The sequence below is a fragment of the Meles meles genome, chromosome 7, assembly GCF_922984935.1.
Source record: "Meles meles chromosome 7, mMelMel3.1 paternal haplotype, whole genome shotgun sequence".
NCBI classification, from domain to species: domain Eukaryota; kingdom Metazoa; phylum Chordata; class Mammalia; order Carnivora; family Mustelidae; genus Meles; species Meles meles.
The window spans coordinates 56,661,673-56,688,340 of record NC_060072.1 but is presented as its reverse complement, the minus strand read 5'-3'; the positions used below and the strand labels follow the sequence as shown (position 1 = coordinate 56,688,340).

Below are 26,668 nucleotides of genomic sequence, written 5' to 3'. Positions count from 1 at the left end.
GGGGTGGAGTGGGAGACAAACCAGGAATGTCGCTGGAGATGCAGCAATCAGGTGTCTCTAGGACGGGGTCCACAGACCCTATAAACCTTGTCTATGCAGTACGCGGGGTGTAGAGCCTTAGGGTGGAGGGCAGAAAAACTCCAGAGGAATCCAGAGGCTTGGAAGTTTGGTGCCCAGGTACCTGAGAGCCGAAGTCGGCGTGGATGCGGGTGGGGGAAAGTCGGGGCTGGGATATAGAAAATTCTCCATCACTGCTGCCTAAATCCCATATGCAGAATCTGTGTCCAGGCCCCAGCCAGTAGACTCGGTAGAGGAGGAGGGGCCGGCGGCGGGGGGCGTGGCCTCTCCGCCGCCCCGCCCCGTCCCGCCGCGCCGGCCTCCTAGCGCCTCTCCGCTGGGCGGAGTCCGAGCCGCCCGCCAGCCCACCGGGCTCGCTTGCCCCAGCGGCCCTTGGAGCCCTGAGTCCGCAGGTGCGCCCGGAGCGCCGCAGCCACACCATGCTGGGCATGATCAAGAACTCGCTGTTCGGGAGCGTAGAGACGTGGCCTTGGCAGGTCCTGAGCAAAGGGGCTAAGGTAGGCCCGCAGGGCTGCCGAGGACCTGAAGCGGGGCTGCGCCCGCCCACCGCCCCCTAACCGGGGCTGGAGTGGGTTCTGACGGGCAGGTGGGACAAGCGGTGTGCCCGAGAATGTGCGTTTTGGCTTCTGCCGGGGGTGGGGGGGGGGGGGGGCACGGCCTTCCAGTGCCCAGCACGCGAACTGGGAAGGAGGAAGTGAAAGGCAAGTACAGAGCAGCAGGCTGAGGGCTCTACTGGGAGGAGGGGAGACAAAGAGGAGAGGTCGCTTTAAGAGCGGAGTCAAGGCGCGGCGGCAGATCAGCGCCTGTTGAATGCATTAATTCATGTAAACATCCTAAGCATTCTGATGATTTGTTTGCTGAGAGGCCTTCGGGTGCAAAAAGATGGAAAACGTGCTTGTCCTCAAGAAATTCCCAGCTACTGGAGACAGGAGTATAAAGGAGCAAGATCTGTGCTCCCGAAGTAAACGTGCACGGGAGGGAGCGATCCATTCTGCCAGGGGCTGATGAGGAGGTCTTCCCGGAGGAAGTTTCTTCACCTGGGTTTCTAGTATGTTAGGAGGGCGCAGAAAAGCGGAGAGCATGCGCAAAGGCCCAGAGCGGTAACCTGGTATGCTGGCCCGTGGAACTCCCAGAGTTGGGTCCTAGAATACAGGGTGGGTGAAAAGGGCATGACTGCTGCCCCCCCAATTGACATCAGTGCTAACACAAGCAAATTGGATTGCCCCCTGAAAACGAAGAGTCTGCAGCTAGATTATAGTCTCCTTGCAAACAGGTACTTTGTACCTTTTGTATACTCAGCTCCCCGCTCAGCACCTCCTATGTTAAAGGACTGTGTTGTCTGAGGACCCAGTTCTGGTACTCAGCGCATTGATGGTCACACAAAAGCCCTCAACCAGACTGTAGTCTGGGCTCTTCACGCAGCTATAACCAGAGCCAGGTCACTTCATCCGTCTGTCTCTGAGTTCCCGCAGCTGTGCTTAGAATGACCAAGTTGAGCCGGGATCAGGGGTGACATTCAGATGCCTACAAGCATCCAGGCAGACTATGGAAATGAGTGAAGCTGCCTGTGTTAGACTCTAAGGCAAGGTGGGGACTGAGGCAAATCCAAGAAAGAATTCAGGGTCCCCTCTACAAAGAGCAGCCATGTTGCTATGCAGGGATGTAAACCAGATTGCCAGATTTTTAAGGAAAACCAGAAATCCAGATTCTTCATGTGAACCCTCCCAAGTTTTAGAATTAATGTATTCAACAAATAACTAAAATTTGTTGAGTACCATCTGTGTACATCACTCTTACAGGCAGTGGGGATAAAACAATGATAAAACCAACAAAACCCCCATCCTCGTGGAGCTTACATTTTAGTGGCTAATGCACAAGTAAACAGGTCAAATACATCGTTATCAGCTGCCGATCAAGGCTATGAAGAAAAACAGGCAGAGAAGGGAGGAAGGAATAGGGAATTTGAGGAATGAGGCTGTGGTTTCTAGTGGGGCAAATAATGTCAGTTTTACCTGTTTGCCTACCAATGTTCATAAACTGCAGGCCGCCATAACTGTCCGTGGAGAGACCCTGCCTGTGTGGGGTGCGTGTGCTCGTCTGTGGACTCAGCCCAGGAATGTCTAGGATGCTTCTTGGCCCTAAAGCTTAAAGAATCCCCATGTTACCCACAGCTCCCAGAGAGCTCTCCCTTCTGTGGTGGAATCCAGCCCTCTGGGTCTTTTGCGGGGTAACAGACAATTGCCAGTACAGGGTCTGGGCTGCTGTACCGCCTGTCTGTCCTCAGATGCCTCCCTCGCCCATTCCCTGGGTCTCGGTCAGGAGTCTGGAGTGGGGGTCGTGACTCAGTCTGAAGTGCGGGCTGACTGCAGTTGCCTACTTCCCAGGCTCCAATGTCAGATAACGCCCAGGGAGGTTCACCCAGGGGGAGGCACTGGTGGGAGAGAAAAGGGTGGCAGGAAAGGAAGAAGGTGTTTCTCCCTCTTTTTCTCCAAACTGTCAGGTCTCTGGCACCAAGAGTTTCTCCATAGCTCCAGCTCTTTCTAGAAAGGCCACAGTGGTTCTATCTTCTTCCAAGTAACCCAGGTCTCGAGCTCAGGTTCTAAGCAACTTCCCTCAACCTTTGATGGGAACATGGTGCCGTACGGGATATTGCTACCAGGCTGATGCAGATCACTTAACCTGAATATTCTTAGTTTCTGCAGGTGTAGAATGGGTATAAAAATACCTCTCCCATCTACTCCCAGACCAACCATAAATACTACATTTTTTAAAAAAACATGAAAATGCTTTGTAAACTCATACACCCTACAAATGTGGTAATACCATTCAGTCAGACAGAACTGAGCTCTGCTCTTCCTAGCTGTGTGGTCAAAGGCAACTTGCTTAACTTCTCTGAAGCCGATCATGAGAGGAAATAACAATTTGTATCTTATAAGAATGTTTGGGAATTTCAATGAGATAACCAGCTATAAGTTGTTCAGCAAAATTCCTAGCACTTGGTAGGGTATGGTAACTGTTGACTTCCCCTTAGTTTCACAGGTAGTTTCGGGTAAGTTACTTAACCTCCTAAGCACTGTGAACCCTGAAATCTCTCAGCTGTAATATGAGAATGACAGTGCCTATGTGACAATTATGTAACTATTCAAAGATACTCACACGCCTTTTTAAAAAAATATACAAATTCAGGGGATTATTACTTTGAAGACAGACTCTCCTTGGAATTATCTCTCTTGCCCCGGGTAGTGTCTGGGTCAGGAATCGTTGCCCATTTTCTTGGGCCAATAGATGGCAGACAGTGGGCCCTGTGTAGCTCTGGTTCGGGCTCACCATATGTTCAGGACTGATTGTGATGGGGAGATCCGGGCTGCTGCGGAGCTTATCAGGTGCCTTCCACATTGCTTCGGGAAGGAGGTGGGCACACTGCTCACAATATTGAATTAGGTGGGTCCTGCTCAGAACAGGACTGATATTAATAACTGACATCTTAATGGGATTTTTTTTTTCCCAGCCTGTGCACATTGGTTAGGACCCGACCACCCAGGGGTTTGAATCCTGGCTCTACCACCTGCCCATGTAACTCAGTCATGTTACTTAACCCCCCTCGTGCTCCAGTTTCACCTGAAAATAAAGATAAAAACACTTACTTCTTCACAGGATCATTGGAGGGATTGCAGGAACAAGTTCATGCAAAGTATTTAAAACAATACTTGACACAAAGTCCCGAGTTAGGTGGGCTATATTATTTTCTCTTATGATGAGAAATTATTTTTTTATGATGAGAAAGCTGGCTTCCAGAATCAACATGTTATACCCACCCCAGCAGGTGGCAAGAAAAAAAACTGACCTCGCAGAGGACCTTGCGAATTCCATAGCAAGAGGCATTGTTTCAAGATCCCAGTCTGGGATTTGAATTCGACCAGGGTTCCTGGGGAATGTTGAAAACTGGTGTTGGCGGCCTTGGGCCAAACCCATATCTGATTGTGAGCATAAGCTAGAAGAATCTGGGACAGAGGTGGGCTGTTACTATGTTCCATGTGACAAGGATACACACTAAAGACACTAAACTGGAAGAATCGAATGTGTTAGCTGTGTTAACTTAGGTGCTTTATTTTCTGCGGAAATAGAACTCTATTTAAATTCTCCCTGGAGAACTGGGTAGTCTTGCAATGTCCATCTCTCCAACCTAAATCTTCACAGTGATCCAGTGGTTCAAATGAGATTATGGACATAGATGCTGTCCAATCGGGTGGGACCTTCTGTAGTACCACCATAAGACATTGTGAGTTTGCTTTTCTCCGGCATAGGTATAATTAGACTAATTGCTCATCTGTCTACCCAACTTTGTCTATTCTATTCCTTGTCCTTAGAGTAAAACCAGGTTTTATGCCACAGCCTCCTTTCCCACAAATACTCCTATTACCTACTATATACAAGACATGGTACTAGATGCTAAGACATACAGTGGTAAACACAGATAGCCCCTGACCCCATGGGGCTTATGGTTACAGATGGAGGTTAGACACATTATTATTCAGTTATAATTACAATAACTCTTGTGTTGTGAAAGTCCAGGGATCTATAAAAAACATCATGGGAACTTGTTTTAAATGAGGATCCTCTTTGAGGAAGTGACTTTTAGATTGGGACTTTTGGGATGAGTAGGGGTCCATCAGGGAGAGACAGGAAAGAGGTACTCCAGGCAGAAGGGGCAGGTGCAGAGGCCCTGAGGCAGGAATGACTGTGGCATTGAAGGAAATAGCAGAAGGCCAGTGAGGAAGTGCTCTGCGTGGCGGGCAAGGTAGATAGAAGCTAGCTAGTACCTGAACCATCTGGGAGAGGCTAAGAACTTGGTGAATGAGGGCTTTTAGGTAGGGCATTCATTAACATGATTAAGTGATACAGAATGCTCTGTGTATATTCCCTAGCAATCTCAACTTCATTCACAGCTTCAGTTTCCCCTTTTGCTGATGACTTCCAAATTTATCCCCTGTGTCAGTCTCCTACTGAGCTCCACACCCACATGTCCAGCTGTGCAGTGGATAGTTTGCCTATCTGTCCTGGGAGGCAAATGAACTGATAGATATGAAAGAGCCCTTCTAGCCCTAGTGTTCTCAGCCTTTGGAGTTCATAGGAAGGATTGATCACTCAGGAAGAGAAGGTGGAGTTGAGCCTTAAAGATTGGTAGATTTACGGGGTGCCTGGGTGGCTCAGTTAAGTGTCTGCCTTCAGCTCAGGTCATTGTCCCAGGGTCCTGGGATCAAGTTCCTTTTTCAGCAGGAAGTCTGCTTCTCTGCCCCCCTACTCAAGGCTTTCTGTGGTTCTCCCTCTTGCTTGCTTGGTCTCAAATAAATCAATAAAATCTTAAAAAAAAAAAAAAAGGACTGGTAGAATTATCATGGGGGCCTTGGCTCTCCGAATCAAACTGGCTTCTTTTCTTGGCAGCCTTTCTTCTCTTGCCATGGACCTTCTGCCTGGAGAAGAGTCTGAGAGCACAGATCACCTGTAGGATCCCCACAACTCCGTTCTGTGCCAGGACCCCTCCCACTCAAAATCCCACATTTGGATTACAAAGTCAATTGAATGAATTTGGGGTAGATGAAACTGACTTGTACTCAGCTCACTGTCACTGGAACGATGCTTACAGAATCCTCCCTATGGCAGCCTAGGAGTCCTCCAGGGGTCTGGCCCAGCCAGAATCTGCAGCCCCCTCTCTCACTGTGCCCTGCTTGAGAGCGTTTTCTCCATCTCCAGCAAACCAGCTATGTTCTTCCCCTCTGCTCTTTTCCACCTGTGGTGCCTACTATCTGAAATTGCCCTCCCCAAACTTTCAGAACATGTGCTACATCATATGATAATTTCATAATCTCACCACCCCACTAGACTGCCCATATCATCTTAATCTCCAAATCCATAGCACCTGGCAGAGGTCTTCAATAATATTTCTCAATAAATCCATACATCAGTGACTGGATGTCCAGTTGGATGATCTTTAAGAACCTCAAGATTCTTAGGTCAGCCTGGACCTAGCCGAGCACATCAACACACACCCTGCCTCCCAGAATAACCAAAGTAATCCTGTTCTGTGTTCCCACACTGCCCTGCCTCTCCTCTTAAATATATCATCGGATTATAACCTGGTTTTTCTATTAGACCAGACCACCCCCCTCCCAATGTCAGAAACTATCATTCATCGCTGCTGTATCTTAGCACGGCACAGTGCTCAGCACATAGGAGAAGCTCTATTGTTAGTTGAATTAATAAGAGAAGGAAAGAAAGAATGAAGGAAAGAGGCAGCCAGGTCTTTTCTCCAGTGAGAGCTTGTCATCAGTTTCTCCATTTGTGAGAGAAGCTGCATTCAATGACTTTAGCTGCTCCTGTTCGGGCTGGACACAGCATCCAAATGTCCAACAGGAAGAACTAACTCAGTAGCCAAAGGAAGATGCTTAAAAGCGTTCGGATCATCCCCGCTACAGTACCAAACCCGGCAGTTAGCATTAGACTAGGGTTTGGAGATTGGAATTCTGGTGCCAATGTCACCGCTTAGTAGCTGTGTGTTCCTGGGGAACTCGGTCCCTCTGGTGCTTCATTTCCTCTTTGGGAAATTAGTTTGATTGGATGAACTTTAAAACGGCTTTCAGGCTGCAGTTCTGTGATTCACATGGAATTTTAAACACGAGTGGCAAGACTCAAAGGGACCTCAAATGAAGGGTGAGTCTAGTCTCTGCTATGACAGAGCCAGAAAGGGCAAAACACCCCAGGTTTTTTGTCAGCACGGCTTGCTACTGAAGGCCCTTTGGAAATGCAGCACTTTCCAAGGGGAGGACCTCACAGCCATCCCCCGAATGACATAGTAGATTTGATTTGGAGCCTCTAGATTCCTAGTCTGGTGCAATTTCCCTTGCCCCACGTGAAGGGAAGTTGATGAAACTGGCATTCAGAAACCTTTCAGATTTCCTGGGCCCCTTTCTCACTATTCTTTAATTTTGCATCACAAAAATATATATATTTTTTTCATTCTAAACATAAAATTAGAATGTAAGTGTACTTTTTCAGACTATATAGACCTCTTAGCCCCACAGTCCTACCCACCTCCAAAGAGTCATTCTGTCCTCTTGGGAGTTGAGGATTTTCAGTCTAGGATGTCCCAGGAAGGCCCATTTGCCCAGCCGGGGCGGCCATGTCTTCTGCTTATTTTTCACAATCATGAGTAAGAAAGGCAGCTCCTTAATCCATAATCAAACACCCATTGAGCATCTAATTTACGATGCTCCATGGCATCGTTCTGGTCCACAGAACTACATAGTCCATGTAGTTCTTGTCCACAAAGACTTTAGAGCAGATTTTTCAAACTGCACAGTGCTCCATTACCAGAGATCAGAATCAATACAGAGTATGTCTTTCTTCTTTTGGTGGAATAGAATAAAATTCACTTGAGTAGAGTAAAAGTCAACAGGAAAGAAAGAAAAGGCTGGTATATTCACCCTCCTCCATAAGGGAGAAGTATCATTTTGTGAAACCCTGTTTCAATCACATGTGTGTTCTTGATAAGGGCATGAGGTAAAAATACATTTCTTGTTTTGAATCGTGATTCTTTTCCAAGTTTGAAAAACACTGTCTTACAGCGTGTGTTCAAGGAATACGAAATTATATCGTACGAGATATCAAAGGACAAGGAAGAGGAGAGGGGATGGAGGAGGGCCACAAGTGTCCATAAGGCAAAGGATAATGACCTTAGGACAGAGGCTCACATGGAGAGTAGTCATGAGGAGCGGGGGTCTTCCCTGGCTTTGGGGGGATCGGCAGTGGAGCTGAACTTCAGGGGAGGACGATTTAGTGAGATGAGTTGGAATGAGGAGTCGTGTCTGGGAATAGTACAAGTGAAGAGAATGACTCTGATTCTTCTTTTTTTTTAATTTGGTGAAAATTGCCATGGAATCTTTTTTTTTTTTTAATTTAAAGTCAGTTAATTAACATATAGTATATTATTGGTTTCAGATGTAGAATTTAGTGATTTATCAGTTGCATATAACACCCAGTGCTCAATACATCACGTGTCATCCTTAATACCCATCCCCCACTTACCCCATCTGCCCACCAACCTCCCCTCCAGGAACCTGAGTTCTTTCCTAGAGTTAAGAGTCTCTTAATGGTTTGTCTCCCTCTCTGAGTGACTCTGATTCTTCTCGACCTGCAGCCCTGCTTCTAGAATGAGGCTAATCCTGGGGCCGTCGAGTTTGTGACATTGTTGCTGGATCTCTTTCTTCCTTTCCAATTTTCATCTCTTTTTCCTGGCGGTCCTGTCATTCAGGTGTTGGATCTCCTAGCTTGATTCTCTGATTTCCAGTTCTCTTCTGTTTTCTATGTCTTTGCCTCTTTACTTGACTTTCTGAAAGATTTCCTTCAGCTTTATCTTCTGACTTCTCCCCTGAATTTTTCATTTCTGTTAGGTTTTTAATTTCTAAGAGCTCTTTGATCTCCGAGCATCCTATTTTTAAGCATTCTGGTGATGTTCGGAGTGGCTTTGGTTGCAGTATCTTCTCTTTTCTCTCTGAAAGTATTGATGATTTGAAGTTTTTTCTGCTGACTCTACATTTGTAAGAAATCCCAGAATCTTCTCACGGCCCTTTATACTCCTAACTGTCTCTTCTACCCTGTCACCATGCCCAGGTTCATTATGAAAAGTTCTTTAGCCATTTTTATAACTGGACCATCACCATTTCTAGAGTAATCACAGGTTGCCATTTTAATTCTTTTAAGTATGTAAATTCTATCTCTAGGAAGACATCTCCTATGAGGAAAGGACCTGTGAGGGGGGGCAGTTTGCCACAGTGGAAGTAACAGACAAGCCTGTGGATGAGGGTCTCCGGGAAGCAATGCCCAAAGTCATGAAGTATGTGGGAGGCACCAATGACAAGGGTGAGTATCCCTGAACGATGTGGTTCTGGGCTCAGAGGCAAGCTTGCTAGGTCTCATGTCATCGAGGGAAATACAGGGAGGGGCCACAGGGCACCTGTCACCACCTGCTTCAGTAGCACATGAACTTGGGCTCTGTGCACAAAAATGCTCTCGGGAACCACACTGACCCCATCCCAGCCTACCCCTCGGTGTGTGGTCTCCCTGCTCCATATCACCTGGCATGCCTCTCTCCCAGGCGTGAACATACACTCAGGGGGTATCAACCCTGCAGTGCTTATAGTATCTTTGGACTGGTTGACTGAGTGAGGAAAGCCAAGTCACAGAGCCAGGCCAGCCTCAGACTTGAGACCTCCGCCTCCAGGCTGAACATCTCTGCCTGGTCCCCAGGTCGCTCAGAATCCATGGGGCTCTGAGGCTGAGTGATGAGTATGCCAGGTCCTTGGCTCTGTTCTGGCAAATGAAGGGGCTGAGCGTTTTTAGGCCGTCCCAGTCTTACACATGGCAGTCTGTGCTGGCCATGCCCCTATTTTTAGAACAACGGGCCCGAAGTTTCAGTGTACCTGTCAGCATGGAAATCATATTTAAATATGAAATTAACTCTAAAGCTCTCTCATTTGGACTGCTCTTTAGAATCAGTGCAGACCCCAAATGGGTCAAAAGCAAGGCAAAGAAAAAAGAAAGGTGATGTTTAATTTTTAGGATATTTCTCAGGCTGATAATTTAGAAAGTCAGAAACTGGTATTAACCTCAGTAGCATTTTGTAACACCAAAGTAATCAGGCTTTGGACAATAAGTCAACCAGTAGGAGGTCAAGAAAAAATCTTTTCCTTCTTAATGCTGTTGTAATGTTTTTCAAAAGAATATTTGTATAAAAATGATAAAATCTGGGGCACCTGAGTGGCTCGGTCGGTTGAGCATCCGATCCTTGGCTTCAGTTCAGGTCGTGATCTCAGGGTGGTGAGATCAAGCCCCATATTGGGCTCCATGTGCAACACAGAGTCTGCTTGGGATTCTCTCTCTCTCTCCCTCTCCCTTTCTCTCTCTCTCTCTCCTTCTGCCCCTCCCCTCCCAATAAATAAATAAATAAATAAAATCTTTAAAGAACTTTTTATGTGATTAAACATTAAAGAAAATCTTGAAAATAACAAAACAGTACCCCTGATTCATCTTTTTTATTGCAATCATTGTTGCCTTCTGAATATATTTCTTTAAGGCTTTTTAATAAGCCTTTAAAATGTAATCATAGTGTTTGTGCAATTGTGTATCCTTCCGGTATTTATAGTTACTTATAGCTATTTTCCACTAGTGCTAAACAATCTTCTTAAGTGTGGTTGTTGACAGCTATATTATATTGCATTGTGTACCTGTAATTTAGACATATTCCTGTTTTGAACATTTACATGGTCCCAGTCTCTGACAATTATAAATTCTGCCATAATGAATATCCTATTACCTACAGCCTTTAAGATATTTAGGATTACTTCCTTAAAATTCACATTTAAACAGAAGGTAATTAGATACTGATATATTTACAGTCTTGATATGTATTACCAAATAATTTTTTCCAAACAAGTTGATCACTACATTCCTATTTCCAGTATATACAAATAAGAGCTGTTTTGTGTATATCTGACTATATAGTTTTAATACCTGGAAGGTTTGTTATTAATTTCAAGAACCAAAAATACTGTTTTGGAGGAAGAATGAGACTAGCTGATCTTCCACGGTCCTGAGCAAGTTCTGTCTGTGACACCCCCCTCACTCTGTGGGGTTTTATGTTTTCAGGAATCGGAATGGGGATGACAGTTCCTATTTCCTTTGCTGTGTTTCCTGGTGATGATGGCTCCCTCCAGAAGAGGTTAAAAGTCTGGTTCCGGATTCCAAACCAGTTTCAGAGCAACCCACCAGTTCCCACCGATGACAGCATTAAGATCGAGGAGAGGGAAAGCATCACCGTCTATTCCCTGTAAGGAAATGATTCTCTAGTCATCCGAGGGTAACATCTGATCTCCATAACCACTCCTTGATCATCCGCAGTGAGCATTTGCATTACGTTTATATTTTATTCTGGTTTTATTGAGATATAATTAGCCTATAACATTTTATTGACTTCAGGTGTCCAACATATAATTCTTCGATATATAGAAATATTATGAAATGTTCACCGCCATAAGTTTATTTAACATCCATCATAGTTACAATTTCTTTTCTTGAGATGAGAATTTCACAGATCTGCTTTCTTAATAACTGTCAAATATACATGACAGTATTGTTAACTATCATCACCTTGCTTTGTATCACATTCCCAAGAACTAGTTTATTTTATAGCTGGAAATCTGTACCTTTGGACCACCTTCACCCTTTTCTCCCACTCCCCTCCCACATCCCATCTCTGGTAACCACCAATCTCTTCTCTGTATCGATGAGCTCAGTTGTTGTTGTTACTTTTTTTAATTGTACATATAAGTGAGATCATATAGCATTTTCCTTTCTCTGTCCAAGTTATGATCACTTAGCATAATGTCCTTAAGGTCATCCACATTGTCACAAATAGCAGAGTCGCTTTCTTTTTTTATGGCTGAATAATACTGCTTTGTGTATAGACATACCACATTTTTATCCCTTCATCTCCTGATGGACCCTTAGCTTGTTTCCATATCTTGGCTGTTATAATAATGGGGCAGTGAACATGGCAGTGCAGGTAGCTCTTCAAGATAGTGATTTCATCTCCTTAAAAAAAAATTTTTTTTTAAGATTTTATTTATTTATTTGACAGACAGAAATTACAAGTAGGCAGAGAGGCAGGCAGAGAGAGAGAGGAGGAAGCAGCTCCCCTCTGAGCAGAGAGCCCGATGCGGGGCTCGATCCCAGGCCCCTGGGATCATGACCTGAGCCAAAGGCAGAGGCTTTAACCCACTGAGCCACCCAGGCGCCCCTAAAAAAATTTTTTTAAAAAAAGATAGTGATTTCAGTTCCTTTGGCTATCTATCCAGAAGTGGAATTGCTGGATCCTAGGATAGTTCTACTTTTAATTTTTTGAAGAAAAATTATATTGTCTTCCACATTATATTGTCTTCCACAGCGGCTGTACCAATTCCCATGACAGCAGTAATGAGAATTCTCTTTTCTCCATAGCCTTGCTAATCTATATTTCTTGTCTTTTTGATACCAGCCATTCTAATAGGTGCAAAGTAATATCTCATTAGGGCTTTGATTTGTGTCTCACTAATGGTGGGGGATGTTGAGCACCTTTCCATGTACCTACTGGCCATGTGTATGTCTTCTTCAGAAAAATGTCTGTTCAGATCCCCTGCCCATTTTTTAATCAGAATGTGTGGCTTTTTTGCTGTTGAGTTATAGGAGTTCTTTATCTCTTTTGGCTTTTAACTCCTTGTCAGATATATGACTTGCAAATATTTTCTCCCATTGAGTAGATTGCCTTTCCGTTATGTGGATAGTTTTCCTTTGCTATACAGAAGCTTTCCAGTTTGATGTAGTCCCATTTGTTTATTTTTGCTTTTGTTGCCAAATACCAAAAATTGTTGCTAAGACTGATGCCGAGGAGTTTGCTCCTTATGTTTTCTTCAAGGAATGTTACGGTTTCAGGTCTTATGTTCAAGTCTTTCATCTATCTTGCATTGCTTTTTTGTGTGTGATATAAGATAGAAGTCCAGTTTCAATCTTTTGCCTGTTGCTATCCAATTTTCCAGACACTGTTTATTGAAGAAACTATTCTTGACTTCTTTGTTGTAAGGTGGTTGACCATAGATGCATGAGTTTGTTTCTGAGCTCTCTATTCTGTTTCACTGATCTATATATCTGTTTTTATGCTAGTGCCATACTGTTTTGATTACAATAACTTTGTAATATAATTTGAAATCAGGAAATGTGCTTCAGCTTTATTCTTTTTTTTTCCCCCCTTCCAGATTGCTTTGGCTATTTGGGGTCTTTTTTTTTTTTTTTTTTTAAGATTTTTTATTTATTTATTTGACAGACAGATTACAAGTAGGCAGAGAGGCAGGCAGAGAGAGAGGAAGGGAAGCAGGCTCCCTGCTGAGCAGAGAGCCCAACGTGGGGCTCAATCCCAGGACCCTGGGATTGTGACCTGAGCCAAAGGCAGAGGCTTTAACCCACTGAGCCATCCAGGCGCCCCTATTTGGGGGTCTTTTGTAGTTCCATATAAACATTAGGGTTGGTTTTCTATTTCTGTGAAAAATTCCCTTGGAATCTTGATGGAGATTGCATTGAATCCATAGATTGGTTTCAGTAGTATGCACATCTTAACAACATTAATTCTCCAGTCCATGAGCATGGAATCTCTTTTTATTTATTTGTGTCTTCTTCAATTTTCTTCATTAATGTCTTACAGTTTTCAGTGTACATATCTTTTACCTCCTTGGTTAAATTTATTCCTAGGTGTTTTATTCTTTTTGATTCAAATAGTATTATTTTCTTAATTTCTTTATATTATTGATGAATTAAGTTAAATATTGAGTCCTGACAATTTCTCATTTCATTTTCTTCAGCTTATGGCACACAAACATTTGCATTATGTCTGACGAAGTACTTTGCCATTTGCCAAATTGGCGTGGTTGGAGTATCCCCACAGTTTAGGCTGAACACCTGCATTAGCCGCAGTAGGGTTCTGGGAGACTCAGGGAATAGCTAAGTCAAGCTGTTGTTTGGGGTCACAAATACATACATGAGTATAGAATATATATCGGACTTGGGGGCTGTCCTTTTTACCCCTTGAATGCCAGAAAGGCAGGGAGTATTTGCCGGAATTGGACGGCCACCCCCTCCGTTGTTCATTGTCCATGGTCCTTGGAGCGTTCTCGTCCTGTTTCCAGAGCCTCATTTGGGGTCATGTTCCTATAGAGCATAACAGGTGCAGGTGGTTACATGTCTTTATTCTTTGGGCCCCAACCCCCTTCAGAAACTGAGTGTCTTGTAGAGAATCAGTGCCCACCCCCCATTTGTTAAAATCCTCCTTTATGACAGGCACCAAACCGTGTACAGTCACAGGCCAGGAGCTTTACCAGCATTAACTATAGGTGTGGATTTGCTTCTACTCTAGAACCACCGGAGGGAAAATAAATACACAGATAATCCTGTCCTGGGCAGTTTTTGTGCACTCCCCAGGGCTTCCGAACTTACTTATTGGGCTGCCTGGCTCCAATACTGCTCCCTGAGGGTGTATCTTTCTCTGGGGCTAACACTGAAGCTGGGAACTGGAGCTTGGCTGGTCTGGGCAGTGGTAGGCCATGGTCGTGCCCCCTAGAGGACAATGCGTGTACTGCAGCCAGGCCTCTACTCCAGTCATCTTTCAGACCTTCCAGCCTTCACCACAGAGGCAGCAGGGAAAGCAAACTCCAGGTAAGGAATATCTTTCCCAGGGACAGGAACTAGAGTGGGGAAGCAAGGTGGCTGTGGTACACACTTAAGGAGGTCCCCACTTTCACAGTGGTCTAAGTACAGGATTGGCCCTGAGAGTGAGGGCCTCCTTAAATCTTGGGTGCTGTCTCCACTCACCCTCATTCCTGCTCCCTCTTCTCTGTCTCTTCCCCACGTGTCTTGGGAGGCAGGCTGGTGTACTCTTAAGGAACGAGTGTATTTTAGTTTGAATCCCACTCAGCCTCTCTAAAACAGTTTCTCCATCTGTTAAGTGCCCATAACAACCTCTCAGAGGACTTTACTAAAGAGTATCTTTCAGTAGTCACTAAGATGCTCCTGTTTTTACAAATGACTTAATGTGTATGAGCTGTGGTAGGTTTCATTAATTATTTTTTCCCTTTGCCTTTTTGATTTCATAAGGAATGAGGTTGATGTGATTAAATCAGTTCCATAAACCTTCAAGGTGGCTGGTCCGATGGTTTTCTTTTGTCCTTAACTTTTTATGGAAATTTCCAAAGTTACAGAAAGATAGAATAAGATAATGAGGGACACCTGGGTGGCTCAGTCGGTTAAGCGTCTGCACTCAGTTCCAGTCATGATTCCAGGGTCCTGGGATCGAGCCTCACGTCCGCCTCCTTGCCCAGCGGGAAGCCTGCTTCTCCCTTCTCCCTCTGCCTGTTGTTCCCCCTGCTTGTGCTCTCTCTCTGTGTCTCTGACAAATTAAAAAAAAAAAAACAAAAAACAAAACCAGAATAAGATAATGGAACCCATCATTCACCTTCAATGATAATTAACTCAAGGTCAGACGTGTGCCGTGTATATCCTCACAACTGTCACCCAGCCCCTCTACTGGTTCATTTTGAAGCAAATTCCAGACGTTTTTTAATTTCATCCATAAATACTTCAGCGTGACTACTAAAGACTTTTTAAAAATACAATCATAATGTCTTATTACTCCTAAAATTTAAACAGCATGTCATTAGTGTCATGATAATAGAAAATGTCCAGCGTTCAGATTTCCCCCACTAAGTTTGTTTGAACCTGGATCCAAATAAAATCCTTCTCGGGGCTTGATCCCAGGACCCCGAGATCATGACCTGAGCCAAAGGCAGACACTTAACTGACTGAGCCACCCAGGCATCCCTGGTTGGTACACCTTTTAAGCTTTTACTAATCTGTGGTTTTTCTCACTACTATACCTTTCCATTTCTCATGGCTGCTTATGGATCATGTGTCCTGTCGTTTCCCATAGTCTGAATTTTGCAGACTGCCTTTCCGTGGTGTTTCAACATGTTCCTCTGCCTCTGGCATTGCCTGTGAGTTAGTAGATAGAACCAGAGGCACGGACAGATTCAGGCCGGCGCCTTCGGCGAGCATGTTTCATAAGTAGTGTTGTAGACTGCCACCGGGGAGTTCATCACGTTCACTTGCTTCTGTTTTTGCGGCACCCGTGACTGCAGATCACCCTTACCTAGATGCCTGGCTTTGTTCGAGTTTGTAAAATGACAATGTCCTCTATTTTTCCTTCACTTTTTAGCTGGTGTCCTTTGATAAAAAGAAACCTCCTCTTTTCTGCTATTTGATTTCTCTGAGATGGAGGCACAAAAAAAAAGGCAAGATACCTTCTCTTTAGCTCATTGCCTTCTCTTTGCCCATTTTCAGAAGATTGATTTCATTCCTGAACATCCTCCATAGGCAAGGCGGCATTGGTCTCTGTTTTTTGAGGATCAGAATAAACATACTAACTTAAACATAATTGATGTATTTCCGTTCCTGGCAGCTGTTCTTACTGATGCTCACTTTGTCCCATATTTGGCTTGGTCCTTTTGACAAGACTCTAGTACTCTAGGGTAGCTTCCTTGCTTTCTGGTGTGACTAGATGTTTCAAATACATCTGGGCATTTCTTGCCCTAGAGCTGGAGTTTGACATTTCTCCAAGGAACCCTGGTTCCTTACGGAGGGACAGGGTATCTCTTTAAAAGGTACTATTAAAGTCCAGTCTGTGAAAGTTTCCTATTAATTCTCTGAAACCTAAACAGCTGAATGTGATAAATAGGGTGTCTGGCATGGCTCTGTGAATGTTGGTTTTTCTTTTTTTTTTTTAAACCTAACCCACGGTCTTAAGTCAGCATGTGTTATTCCTCAACTAGCCACTTGGTGTCACTGCACAGCCAAATGTGCTTTAAGAGTACCTTACCTGGAAGGCAGAGTGAATGAAGTGGCAGAGGGCAAAAGTACTATTTCAAATACACATAAGGGCATTAGATGGCAAAATTAATTCTAAAATGAAACCCTTGCCTCCTTAATTCAGTCTTCCTTTTGTAGGACATCATGAAGGGATGTTCAAAAGGGATTATGCGTTTTTTAGCGGTATGTATTACCAGTCAATGGACAGAAGGCTAGGAAGGACTAACACTATCGGAATCTTCTTAGTGGTCACAAGAGGCAATACAGGTATCCTCACACTTGTATGAGTGGCCACATTCCAGCTCCCTCTGTGTTCACTGGCCTGGAGGCCACTTCGATTACAGCTCAGCCTCCTTTCCACAGTGCAGCACTGGGTTTGACAGAGACCCGTGGCAGGAGAGGGTCATGGTTTTAGTGAAATGTCTGGGCATAAAGGAAAGAGCTGGAAACCAGGAGTCATTGTCGGGGTGACCTCTGATCAATCCTAGTTCTCCTGCTCAGTGGCCATGGGATCTTTGGTGTGTCACCGAACGGCCTCAATTTCCCCAAGTACAAGATGGGGAAAGAGTACCTAATGCCCAGGGTTGTCATGAGGAGGAAACATGGTATCCGTAGACGCCTGCATGATGCTGGATGTTAGGTAGACCCTAGGTCAGTGTTAGCCCATTTTCCTGTTCTTGACTTCATCACTCTCCAAGAATCAGATCAAGTTTTACTAGAATTAACAACAAAAAGTCAAACAACTACAGATACACTGTAGTTCAAACCACAACTCTAATAATTATGAGTTTTACAGCTGGGCTGTCTGAGCTTCAGTTTTCTCATCTATAAAATAGAACGTATGATACACTGTTGTTAGGGTCCAACAAAGTGTGTGTGTGATACAACTTTTCAGCCACAGGGCACCCAGGGATGCTTCTGTTGTTTTCCTCTCTAAAGGACCAGGCCCTCCTGAGGCCACTGGCAGCTTGGGAAGCTCAACCTGGAGAAAGAGAACTTTGGAAAGAACTGCTAACCTCTAGGGTGTTCCATATTACCGCTCAGGAGAGCTGTAGACCAGTGTTAGTCATGTTCCTAGGTAATTCCAGCGCCTACGTGTAATCAATCACGGGAGGCTCTGGCCATGGGAGACATAATACAGTTTTGCCTCCTTGGTCTACTCAATGCCTAAACTCTGTCATTTTGACTTCAAGCAGCCTCACCCAACCATTCTTTTTTTTTTTTTTTTAAGATTTTTATTTATTTATTTGACAGAGATCCCAAGTAGGCAGAGAGAGAGAGAGAGGGAGAGAGAGAAGGAAGCAGACTCCCTGCTGAGCAGAGAGCCCAATGCGGGGCTCAATCCCAGGACCCTGAGATCATGACCTGAGCCGAAGGCAGAGGCTTTAACCACTGAGCCACCGAGGCGCCCCTCACTTGACCATTCTATCAAAAGGAGCACCCCTTCCTTTTCTGTCCTCTTACCCTGCTTGGTTTTTCTTCTCTTCACTTTTTCTCATCTGCATTATATACCTATTTGATCATGCGTTTATTGTCGTCTCCCTCACTAGAATATTCTTGAGGGTAGGGCCTTAGGCTGTCCTCTAGTACGTGCTCAGTTAAAAGCTGAGGAATAAATAAACAAGTGAAAGTCTTGGTCCTTGCCTTCCCTGCACTATCTCTTCCTTTTCTTTTCTTTTTTTTCCTCTTCTCCCTAAAGATCTTGGTCCCTTCCCATAGCTTCAACTGTCGCCCTTCCATCAGTACATCTCCAACCTGACCATCTCTTCATCTCCCTCGAATGCCTTAGCATTCATCAGACTCAACATGATGACCAGGATGAGGCCATTTACACATGTATTCATTCAGTCAAAAAACCATGTATTCATTATTCCCTTGTTCTGTGCCAAGAATTTTGTCAGTGCTCAAAATAAAGCAGGGAACAAGTGCGTGTCCACTCTTTGAAGCAGGAAAATCTAGTTTTTCCTAGTGGGGAAAATAGATGAGAAACAAACATCTCTGATATTTCAGGCCTGTGTTATTAATTTTTTAAAAGATTTTATTTATATATTTGTCAGAGAGCAAGTGAGTGAGAGAGCACAAGCAGGGGGAGCAGCAGGCAGAGGGAGAAGCAGGCTCCCCACTGAGCAAGGAGCCCGATGTGGGATTCAATCCCAGGACCCTTGGATCATGACTTGAGCTGAAGGCAGATACGTAACTGACAAGCCACCCAAGCATCCCAGGCCTGGGTGCTATTTAGAGATGAGAAGTGGTCTTTGTGGGTGGAAATTATAAGGAAGCATATTTCTTACTGAGAAGCCTTCCGGCATAAAGTCTCTACCAGTAGGATGGACAGGACACAGGGTGAGGAAGCCTTGGCCGGAGGAATTCAAACATCATCTGCACAGATGTGCAGCAGTTACACTGAGTAACGCTTGTGCTCGCAGCAAGTTTGTCCCATTTGGCACATGTCTGTCGAGTACCTCTGACACTGAAGCCACCTCACTTCTAAGAGCCCTGCCAGTGACAAGATTCTGAATCTAAAACCTAGTTAATCACCATTTCCCCCTACAACGGGTCAGGTATCCCACCAGTCCTTTACAAACGGGTCCTTGGAAGTGGCTTCAGTCCCCATTTCAGGGGGGATGAGCCTGAGTCAACATGGCTGCTGCTGCCATGTTTCCCAAGCACCGGCCTCCCCTCCACCCTCTGGAGGCATCTCCACCTAAACCTCCCCAAGGTCTGCCACATCAATAGGTCAAAAATGAAGCTCGGATCTCCTCCCCAGACCTGATGCCCTGTGTTCCGTCTTACAAAAGGTCCTGTCCATCCTCCTACTCATCCCGTTCAAATGGCGTCCTGACTCCTTCACCTTCCACATCAACTGTTGGCCAAGTCCTAGTCACCTCCTAGCTGTGCCTTCCCTTCCATCCTCCCTGCCTCGGTCTTTAGCATCTCCTGCCTCAACTATTGCTCTGTCCTGATTTTTCCTCGTTCTTCCACCTCTGCCCCTTCTAAGGTGTCCTTTCATCACTGCCAGCCCTCAAGTATTGGACCCATCCCACTACCTCCCCCCACCTCTCAGCTCTGCTCAGACACTCGTTAGGGTTGGGACCAAAGCCCAAGCTGGTAATAAAATGAGATGGGGGATGGGTAAACTTTGGGTGGGGTCCCCAGATGTCTAGCCAGGCAGTGAAGCCTAGTAAAAATGCTTTGTCATGGCATCTGATCCACAACACACCCCACTCCGTGTCCACCTGATCTCAGGCATGCCCCCCACAACACGTCCACATGCAGTACCCACTTCCGCTCGCCCAGCTCCTCCTACAGCCCTTCTCCAGCCTCTGCTGAGTGGAAGCTGCTTGAGGCCAGGCATTTTTGTCATATTGTTCATCGCCGACATCAAGAAGAGATGCTCAATAAACAACGGCTTATTATCAGGTCTTCCGTAACGCTGTCCCTTCATGTTCTAAGTCAGGACCAATCACTGCCTATTCCCCACCCCCCTGAGCATTCCATCTGTACCTTCTGCCTTCCTTCTAGTGCTTCCTTCTGTCCTAGATAGTCTTTATGTGTGTCGCTGGCCTGACCACTACAGTTAGACCTCACAAGGGTAGAAAGACGTCTTCATCATCTTTATAGCTCTGTGGTATCCAACTTGTGTCCTCATCTGGCTCAACTCAGTAAGTATGGTTCAGTCCGACTGAATGAAATGCCTCATGGGGTGAAGCGTCTTACCTGTTGACATGAGATTGTCAGCTCCTACTCTTACGCTTCCTTTGCCTAGCACAGAGTTCTGTGCATAGACTCTCCCCAATCTATGTTGATTTGTTGATTGTTAAAGGCTCAGACCATCCATGTTTCCATCTACCCCAATGCATGCCTTGACCATTGTGATTTCTAGCCCCCCCGGGACCAAAGCCTCCATCTGTTCACCTGCCTCATTGATGCCTGCCTCATCTCCACCCCACAAACCTCTTCCAGACCTTTACAGTCAGCTCCTTTTGTGTTTCTGGATTGGGGGGGAGGGGTGTCTTTCCTCGGGTCCCATGGTAACCAAAAATCTTTGTTCCAAATACTGAACTCTGACGTAGGGGAGGATAAAATACAGTGCCCTGGAGGAGAGCTTCTTTGAAGATGGAGACAGAGACTAGTTAATAGGCTTACAAAAATAATGTGTAGACTTCATGTTTATGTCCTTTGAGGAGTTCAAAGGGCTTTATGAGAATTCTTGAAGTCACACTCAAACAGCTTGTGAACGCGGGGAGCTGTGGGCACTGTGTTACCCTCCGTGTTGGACTTAGAAGCTGAGGCAGGGAGGAACGGGGTGGCTTCTCCCCAAACGAGCTGAAGAGCTAGCACTGGGCCTCTGTCGGGCATAGTAGGCCACATACCTGGTGCGGTTTGGTTTTCTGGCTCGTTTGTGCAGTTCTGTGCTTGGGTGAGGGGGTGTTGGTTAGACTAGCTGTGAGGAGGACACACGTGTCTGCTGCTTCCTAGCCCATTCGCTCTGCTTGTTTTCTAGTAGAAGTTTCCATGATGAAGCAAGAGGGAAATTTTTATCCTCATTATCGGCATCTCTGGAGGCCTGGGAATAAATATTTTCAAATTGCTTTTGTTTGGTTTGGGGAGTGTTTTTTAAATGAATTTACGAATCCCCAGATGATGACATTCTCCGTATCACTTGCTGGGTGTCTGTATTTTTCTCAGACAGCTCCTTCTTCGGGGGCCCCTGCCAAGGCCACTTCTTCCACCCACCACCTGCGGACCAGGATGCCCAAGAGCAGCCCACTGACCCTCTATGTCTGCTCACCATCTAGGCCTTGTCTCCTTCCTTCCCATGATGATAGTCAGCACCTACTCACTGAGGACTCCCAGTATCTGTCACCAGGCCCACCTCTTCCCAATGCAGGATCTCTGGCTCTGGTTCTTTGCCAGGTCTTCTGAGGAGATCTGCGGTGTCTGACACACACTTGGGTACACAACAGCTGTTGGATGAATGTACTTCACAGACATAACTTCATATCAACATGGCCCCCAAACCATATTATCAGTCACCCCCATCCTTCCTTTTCTTCGCCCTAGCATCCCTAGCAGCAGCTTCTATCCAGAGACTGCCCTGGAAACCCTGGAGAATCCTCAACTTCCTGCTCTCCCCGCCACCCCTCACCTCTGGTCAAGTTTGCCTTTGTTCAGAGGCCTTTGCCATCTCACACATGGTCATTCCTGGCCTCCAACTATTCCATCTCTTTCCCTCCACTGCCGCCAGAGGGATTTCTCCGAGACAAACCTGATCATGTCAGCCCCTTACTTTCAAAGCCTTCGTAAGCCCATCTTTTCAAAGTCGTCCCCACGGCATTCAAGGCCCTTCCCAGTGTGGCTCCAGTCAATCCAGTTTCCTTGTTTAAATTCCCACCCTTAGTGTGTGCTTCAGATTTCATTATATGAGTGAGTGAATGTGGAGGCAAACGGTCTTAAGTGCGATCATCTTGAGGTCTACCAACCTGAAGACCTAAAGACTTTAACTTTTACTGTTTACCCCAGAATTGTTGACTTGGCCAAGGGATCGAACATGTGTCAGGCACCTTTTAGGTGCTCTGGCTACACCAGTGCACAGAAAGTGACAAAGATCCCTGCCTTCATGGGGCCTATACTCTACCGGGAAACTCAGACCATAAACAATGAACACAGTAAATGAATCATATAGTATGTTAGAAGGTCGTAAGTGCTGAGGAAGAAAGGAAGGAAGGAAGGAAGGGAGAAAGAAGAAAGAAAGAAAGGGAAGGATGGAGGGAAGAAAGGAAGGCAAGAAGGAAGGAAGGAAGAAGAGGGAGGAGAGGGAAGAGAGTGAGAAAGAAAAGAAAGAGAAAAAGGAAAAAGAATGGGAAAAGGGAGTGGGGTTAAAGAGTAGGCTTTTGAGAGAAGGCCCAGGGGAGAAGGTGAGATAGTTCATCGAGCCAGCTGGTCATTCCTAGGCTCTCCTCCTGGGTTCCTGATACTCCTTGAGATTCCCATCATGTCCCTCACCCCGGGAGGCAGGGAACCCGATGGCTGTCCTGAGCAATTGCAAAGTGACAGTAATAGCTCCTGGTTGTGGTGGGCCTGCTATGAGCCAGCACTGTGCACAGCAGCCTCCATCTTGTCTCCCTCCATCTTCACAGCAACCTTTTAAGACGGGTTGGTCAGCCCTATTTAGCACACGAAGGACCTGAAGGTTAGAGAAGGTGAAGCCTTGCACAAGACCATGAGCGAGAGAGGGGCCGAGGTAGGATTGAACACACAGCTAGTCCTTTTGTCACCAACTGATGAGTTGAGGACCCCTCTTCCTTTGGACATTTCTAAGACCCAGTGGCCTAAAGAGCCAGCATGGCTCGAGTGTCACAGCCTGAATGCGGGATGTGGGGCACTCGACACCCGCTCCTACCTGCAGCATCTGATTCGTCTCAGGCACGTGGTTCTCAACCTGTAGACGTTCTTTCACAGTAATCCCATAGTCTTGCAGGCTTTTACTGCCAGAACAGTTTTCCCTTAATGTTCACCCTGGGTCTGCTAATCCACTTTCCTCTCATTTGAGCCTCAGTGAAGCTGGTGTTCAATTTTCCTCATCTGCCTTATGATCTCTCTTCAAGATACTTGAACCAAGCCTCCTCTATTCCAAAGTGGTCTCGGCTCTGTCCGTGTACTGTAGCGACTGTCTAGACGTTGGAAGAACCAATCCCTTAAAGATGAAATCCTGGGTGTTTTTACATCAATAACCCTATAATCAACATGCTGAATGCTTGTCGAGCATGACTAACCACTTATAAAAGAGCAAAGCGTGACTCAGAGAACCCCACCAAAAATAATGCATTTGGCCTAATCTTGGCCTGATGCAGATTCAGACTTTTGAGTCATAAAGCTCATTAGAAATGGGAACATATTTGACTCTAATAAAGATTTTAGTGCAACCCAGATTTAGACTGGTATATTTAGGGCAGGCCACAGGATGAATTTTGGAGCGTAGGCAGATGACGTAAGGAGGGAATAATCATCTCAAAAAGGCAGGCTTTATTCCTTCTCTGTACCCACCTTCTGCCATTAAGAGAGAAGCCTGATTTAGGAAAGTCTTTTTACTTACTAGAAAAAGAAAGCTTTCATGATTTGAACAGGAAAGGGGATTTATTAGAAGTGATTTCTTTATTTGGGGCATGCTTCAAGCTTACCACGGGGCCCCCCAAGACTTCTTTGGGGCCCTTTGGTCGCTCTGTTTTTTAACAAAGCTGCTACTTGTCACCGCTGTGATGTGTTCACTCATCAGAAAGGATCTGTTGGGGGAGAAGCGTTAGCTACAGCTCTATCCTACCTAATGCCCCTGCATCTCCCTCCTTCCCCAGCTGGAGACAGAGGGGCCGGGAGGAGGGGCTGCCAAGGCAGGAGGGAGCTAGAGAGAAAGGTGAAGCCATGGCCTAGGGGAAGGTCAAGCTACCATCCCTTGGGAACATTTCGGGAAGGAAAGGCAAGCTCAGGCTTAGTACTTGACTGCTGTGTTTCTGGCTCTGCATTAGAGCTATTCACATCCATTATTGTATTTAAAGCTCATAAGGACCCTGGAGGAAAGACACAGCCTATCTCAGATGCACAAGCAAGGATCTGAGGCTTGAAGGGATCAAATCCACCCTTCTAGGGAATGGCAGTTCCTGCTCTAGCATGCTTGTCATAGCGAGAGTGGCAAGTGACTTCTTTTTTTAAAAGATGCCCCGCTCTCAATAAAATCTTAAAAAAAAAAAAAAAAAAAGGCACCCGGTTGGCTCAGTCAGCTTTCGGCTCAGGTCATGATCCCGGGGTCCTAGGATTGAGCCCCACGTCAGGGCCCCCACTCAGTGAGGAGCCTGCTTCTCCCTCTCCCTCTGCCTGCACCGTTTATTTATAAATAAATAAACAAATCTTTAGAAAGTGATAAATAATAAAAAATAAGAAAGACTCCCCCCGCCCTCTTGGGGATCGTGTCTTCTCCTAATCATCCCCTCATTTTCTTCTACCTTAGGCAGTTCGGTGGTTATGCGAAGGAAGCCGACTACATAGCTCATGCCACCCAGCTGCGTACAGCCTTGGAGGGCACGGCCACCTGCCGCAGTGACATCTACTTCTGCACTGGGTATGACCCTCCCATGAAGCCCTACGGACGTCGCAATGAGGTCTGGCTGGTGAAAGCATGAGGAACTCGCCGCGTGACAACATCCCGGCTGTATGCTTCTGCGTCCACTTCCCGAGGGGGGAAGGAGGGGGCACAGCTGCCAATGTGTCTCCAGCCTCGCCGACCTCCCTTCAAAGCTGTGTACTGCCAATTTTATGAAATACGCCTATTCTGTCTATGGTCTTTCTCTCCTGGTAGGAACTAAGACAGCCAAAATAGGCAGCAGCATTTGAACTGACTTAGAAAGTTCTGTGGTAGATCAGAAAAAAAAATCCAGCCATATTTTCCCAGCTATCTGGGTCACTCAAAACAGATCACAAAAAATTATTGAACCTGTCCTTTTGTGGTGAAAGAGAAAATGTGATTTGTGCACCGTCATTTATGATTCTTGCAAGACCTTTGTCTGAAAGAGGCCCGAAAATAAAGATCTTTGACTTAAACAGCTGAGATAAATCCAGAGTATAGTTATTTCCAAGACTGCACAGTCTTATAAATAATAACATTATGAGTACTAATGATGATGTTTACTGGGACAGGAATTCCATATTTAGTTCCAGAGTCCTTCAGAATTACAAAGCCAGAGACCCCGGGGTGGAAAGATATGTCCCAGATGCTAGACCGTCCCAACATCATAGACATTCACCGTTACCGTGTCATAGGGATTCTATGATTAGAAGTTGCAACTGTGGTCCATGAAGGGTTAGGAGGGACAAAAGTAAACCAAGGGGGAAAAATTCATTGCATTCTGATACATATCCCTGGAGGCAAGAACTGCTTGGAGGATTTATCTGTGGGAATAAGACAAGGTGAGAAAAAGCTGAGGTCAAGTTTGATGAACTGAAGAAGAATGTGCAGTTTGGCCTGCAGGGAAGGAAATGGACACACACACCCCACCCCCCGGGGCTGTGAGAGGCAGGTGGGAAAGTTGCTGAGCTGGAACAGAATGTGTGGGTCAGCAAGAGGACAGAAAAAGCTGGGCAGGTCACAGGGCACGGGGAGAGTATGCTGATCCTTCCAGGGTGTGCCAAAGCCTGGCCCTGTCAACAGGCACCCCGCCATCCCCCGGCCCCGGGGACCGCTACAGGTTTTCTGGGAGAAAACCACCTTGGCGCCCATCAGAAAGTTACCACACAAGCAGTGAGGAAAGAGACAAACATGAGCTTGCATCCTCACCAGGAAGGGTTCTCACTGGCCATCAAACGGGATTTGCTAAGGAAAGGAGTGACAGCTATGCTATCACCTTTCCTGGCAACCGTTCAGAATAGCAATCCCTTCTGAGGGCCGGGCTAGGCCCTCTCTGAAGATCCGTGGGAGAGTGCACTGGCCCTGAGTCCTGGCCACCTGCCAGACCCCATGCTGGGTCCCTTGTGTCACCCCCACGTACACCCCCTGTGAGGAAGTTACCGTCGTGACCCACACACTCGGCTGAGGGCCCATAGGCTCACGCACTGAACTTGGGGATGAGACAAAAGTGAGGCCAAGGGGGCCCTAGGTCACATCAAAGGTTTTGAATTTTATGAAAAGTAACTGAATGACTTTGAGCCGGAGCATGATACCATCATGTTTTAAAGGGAAACTTCTGTCCTCGGTGTGGAAAATGAAGGGAATGCAGTTGGTGGTAGGAAGACCGCTCAGGAAACTCTATGAGGCAGACCTAGAAGCCAGGATGATGGCATGGGTTGGGGAGAAGGGGACAGTTTGAGAGAAACAGGATCAACAGGGCTTGGAGGAGAAGAGGTGGGTGAGACGAGGGAGAAGGGGTCAAGGACAATGCCCAGGAAGTTGGCTAAGGCGGGTGGACAGGGCTGCCCCTCTCGGTGGGAGGGAGCACAGGCAAGAAGTAGGTGATGGAGTGCACTGTCCACAAGAGGGTTGGGCCCATGGAGCACCCAGGCGGAGCTGGTTCCTAGGCAGCTGGAAGGGGGGTCTGATGCTAAAGAA

The 26,668-nt window shown here is 46.0% G+C and overlaps 1 protein-coding gene across 1 annotated transcript; it reads left to right on the top strand.

Annotated features, from left to right (window-relative positions):
- Window positions 1-395: 395 nt before the first annotated feature.
- HEBP1 (heme binding protein 1) lies at window positions 396-25,171 on the top strand. The gene is made up of 4 exons (XM_046013881.1): window positions 396-575; window positions 8,856-8,994; window positions 10,780-10,960; window positions 24,578-25,171. Exons 1-4 carry the CDS (start codon window positions 498-500, stop codon window positions 24,747-24,749), a joined length of 570 nt encoding a protein of 189 aa, XP_045869837.1. The 5' UTR covers window positions 396-497; the 3' UTR covers window positions 24,750-25,171.
- Window positions 25,172-26,668: the final 1,497 nt, after the last annotated feature.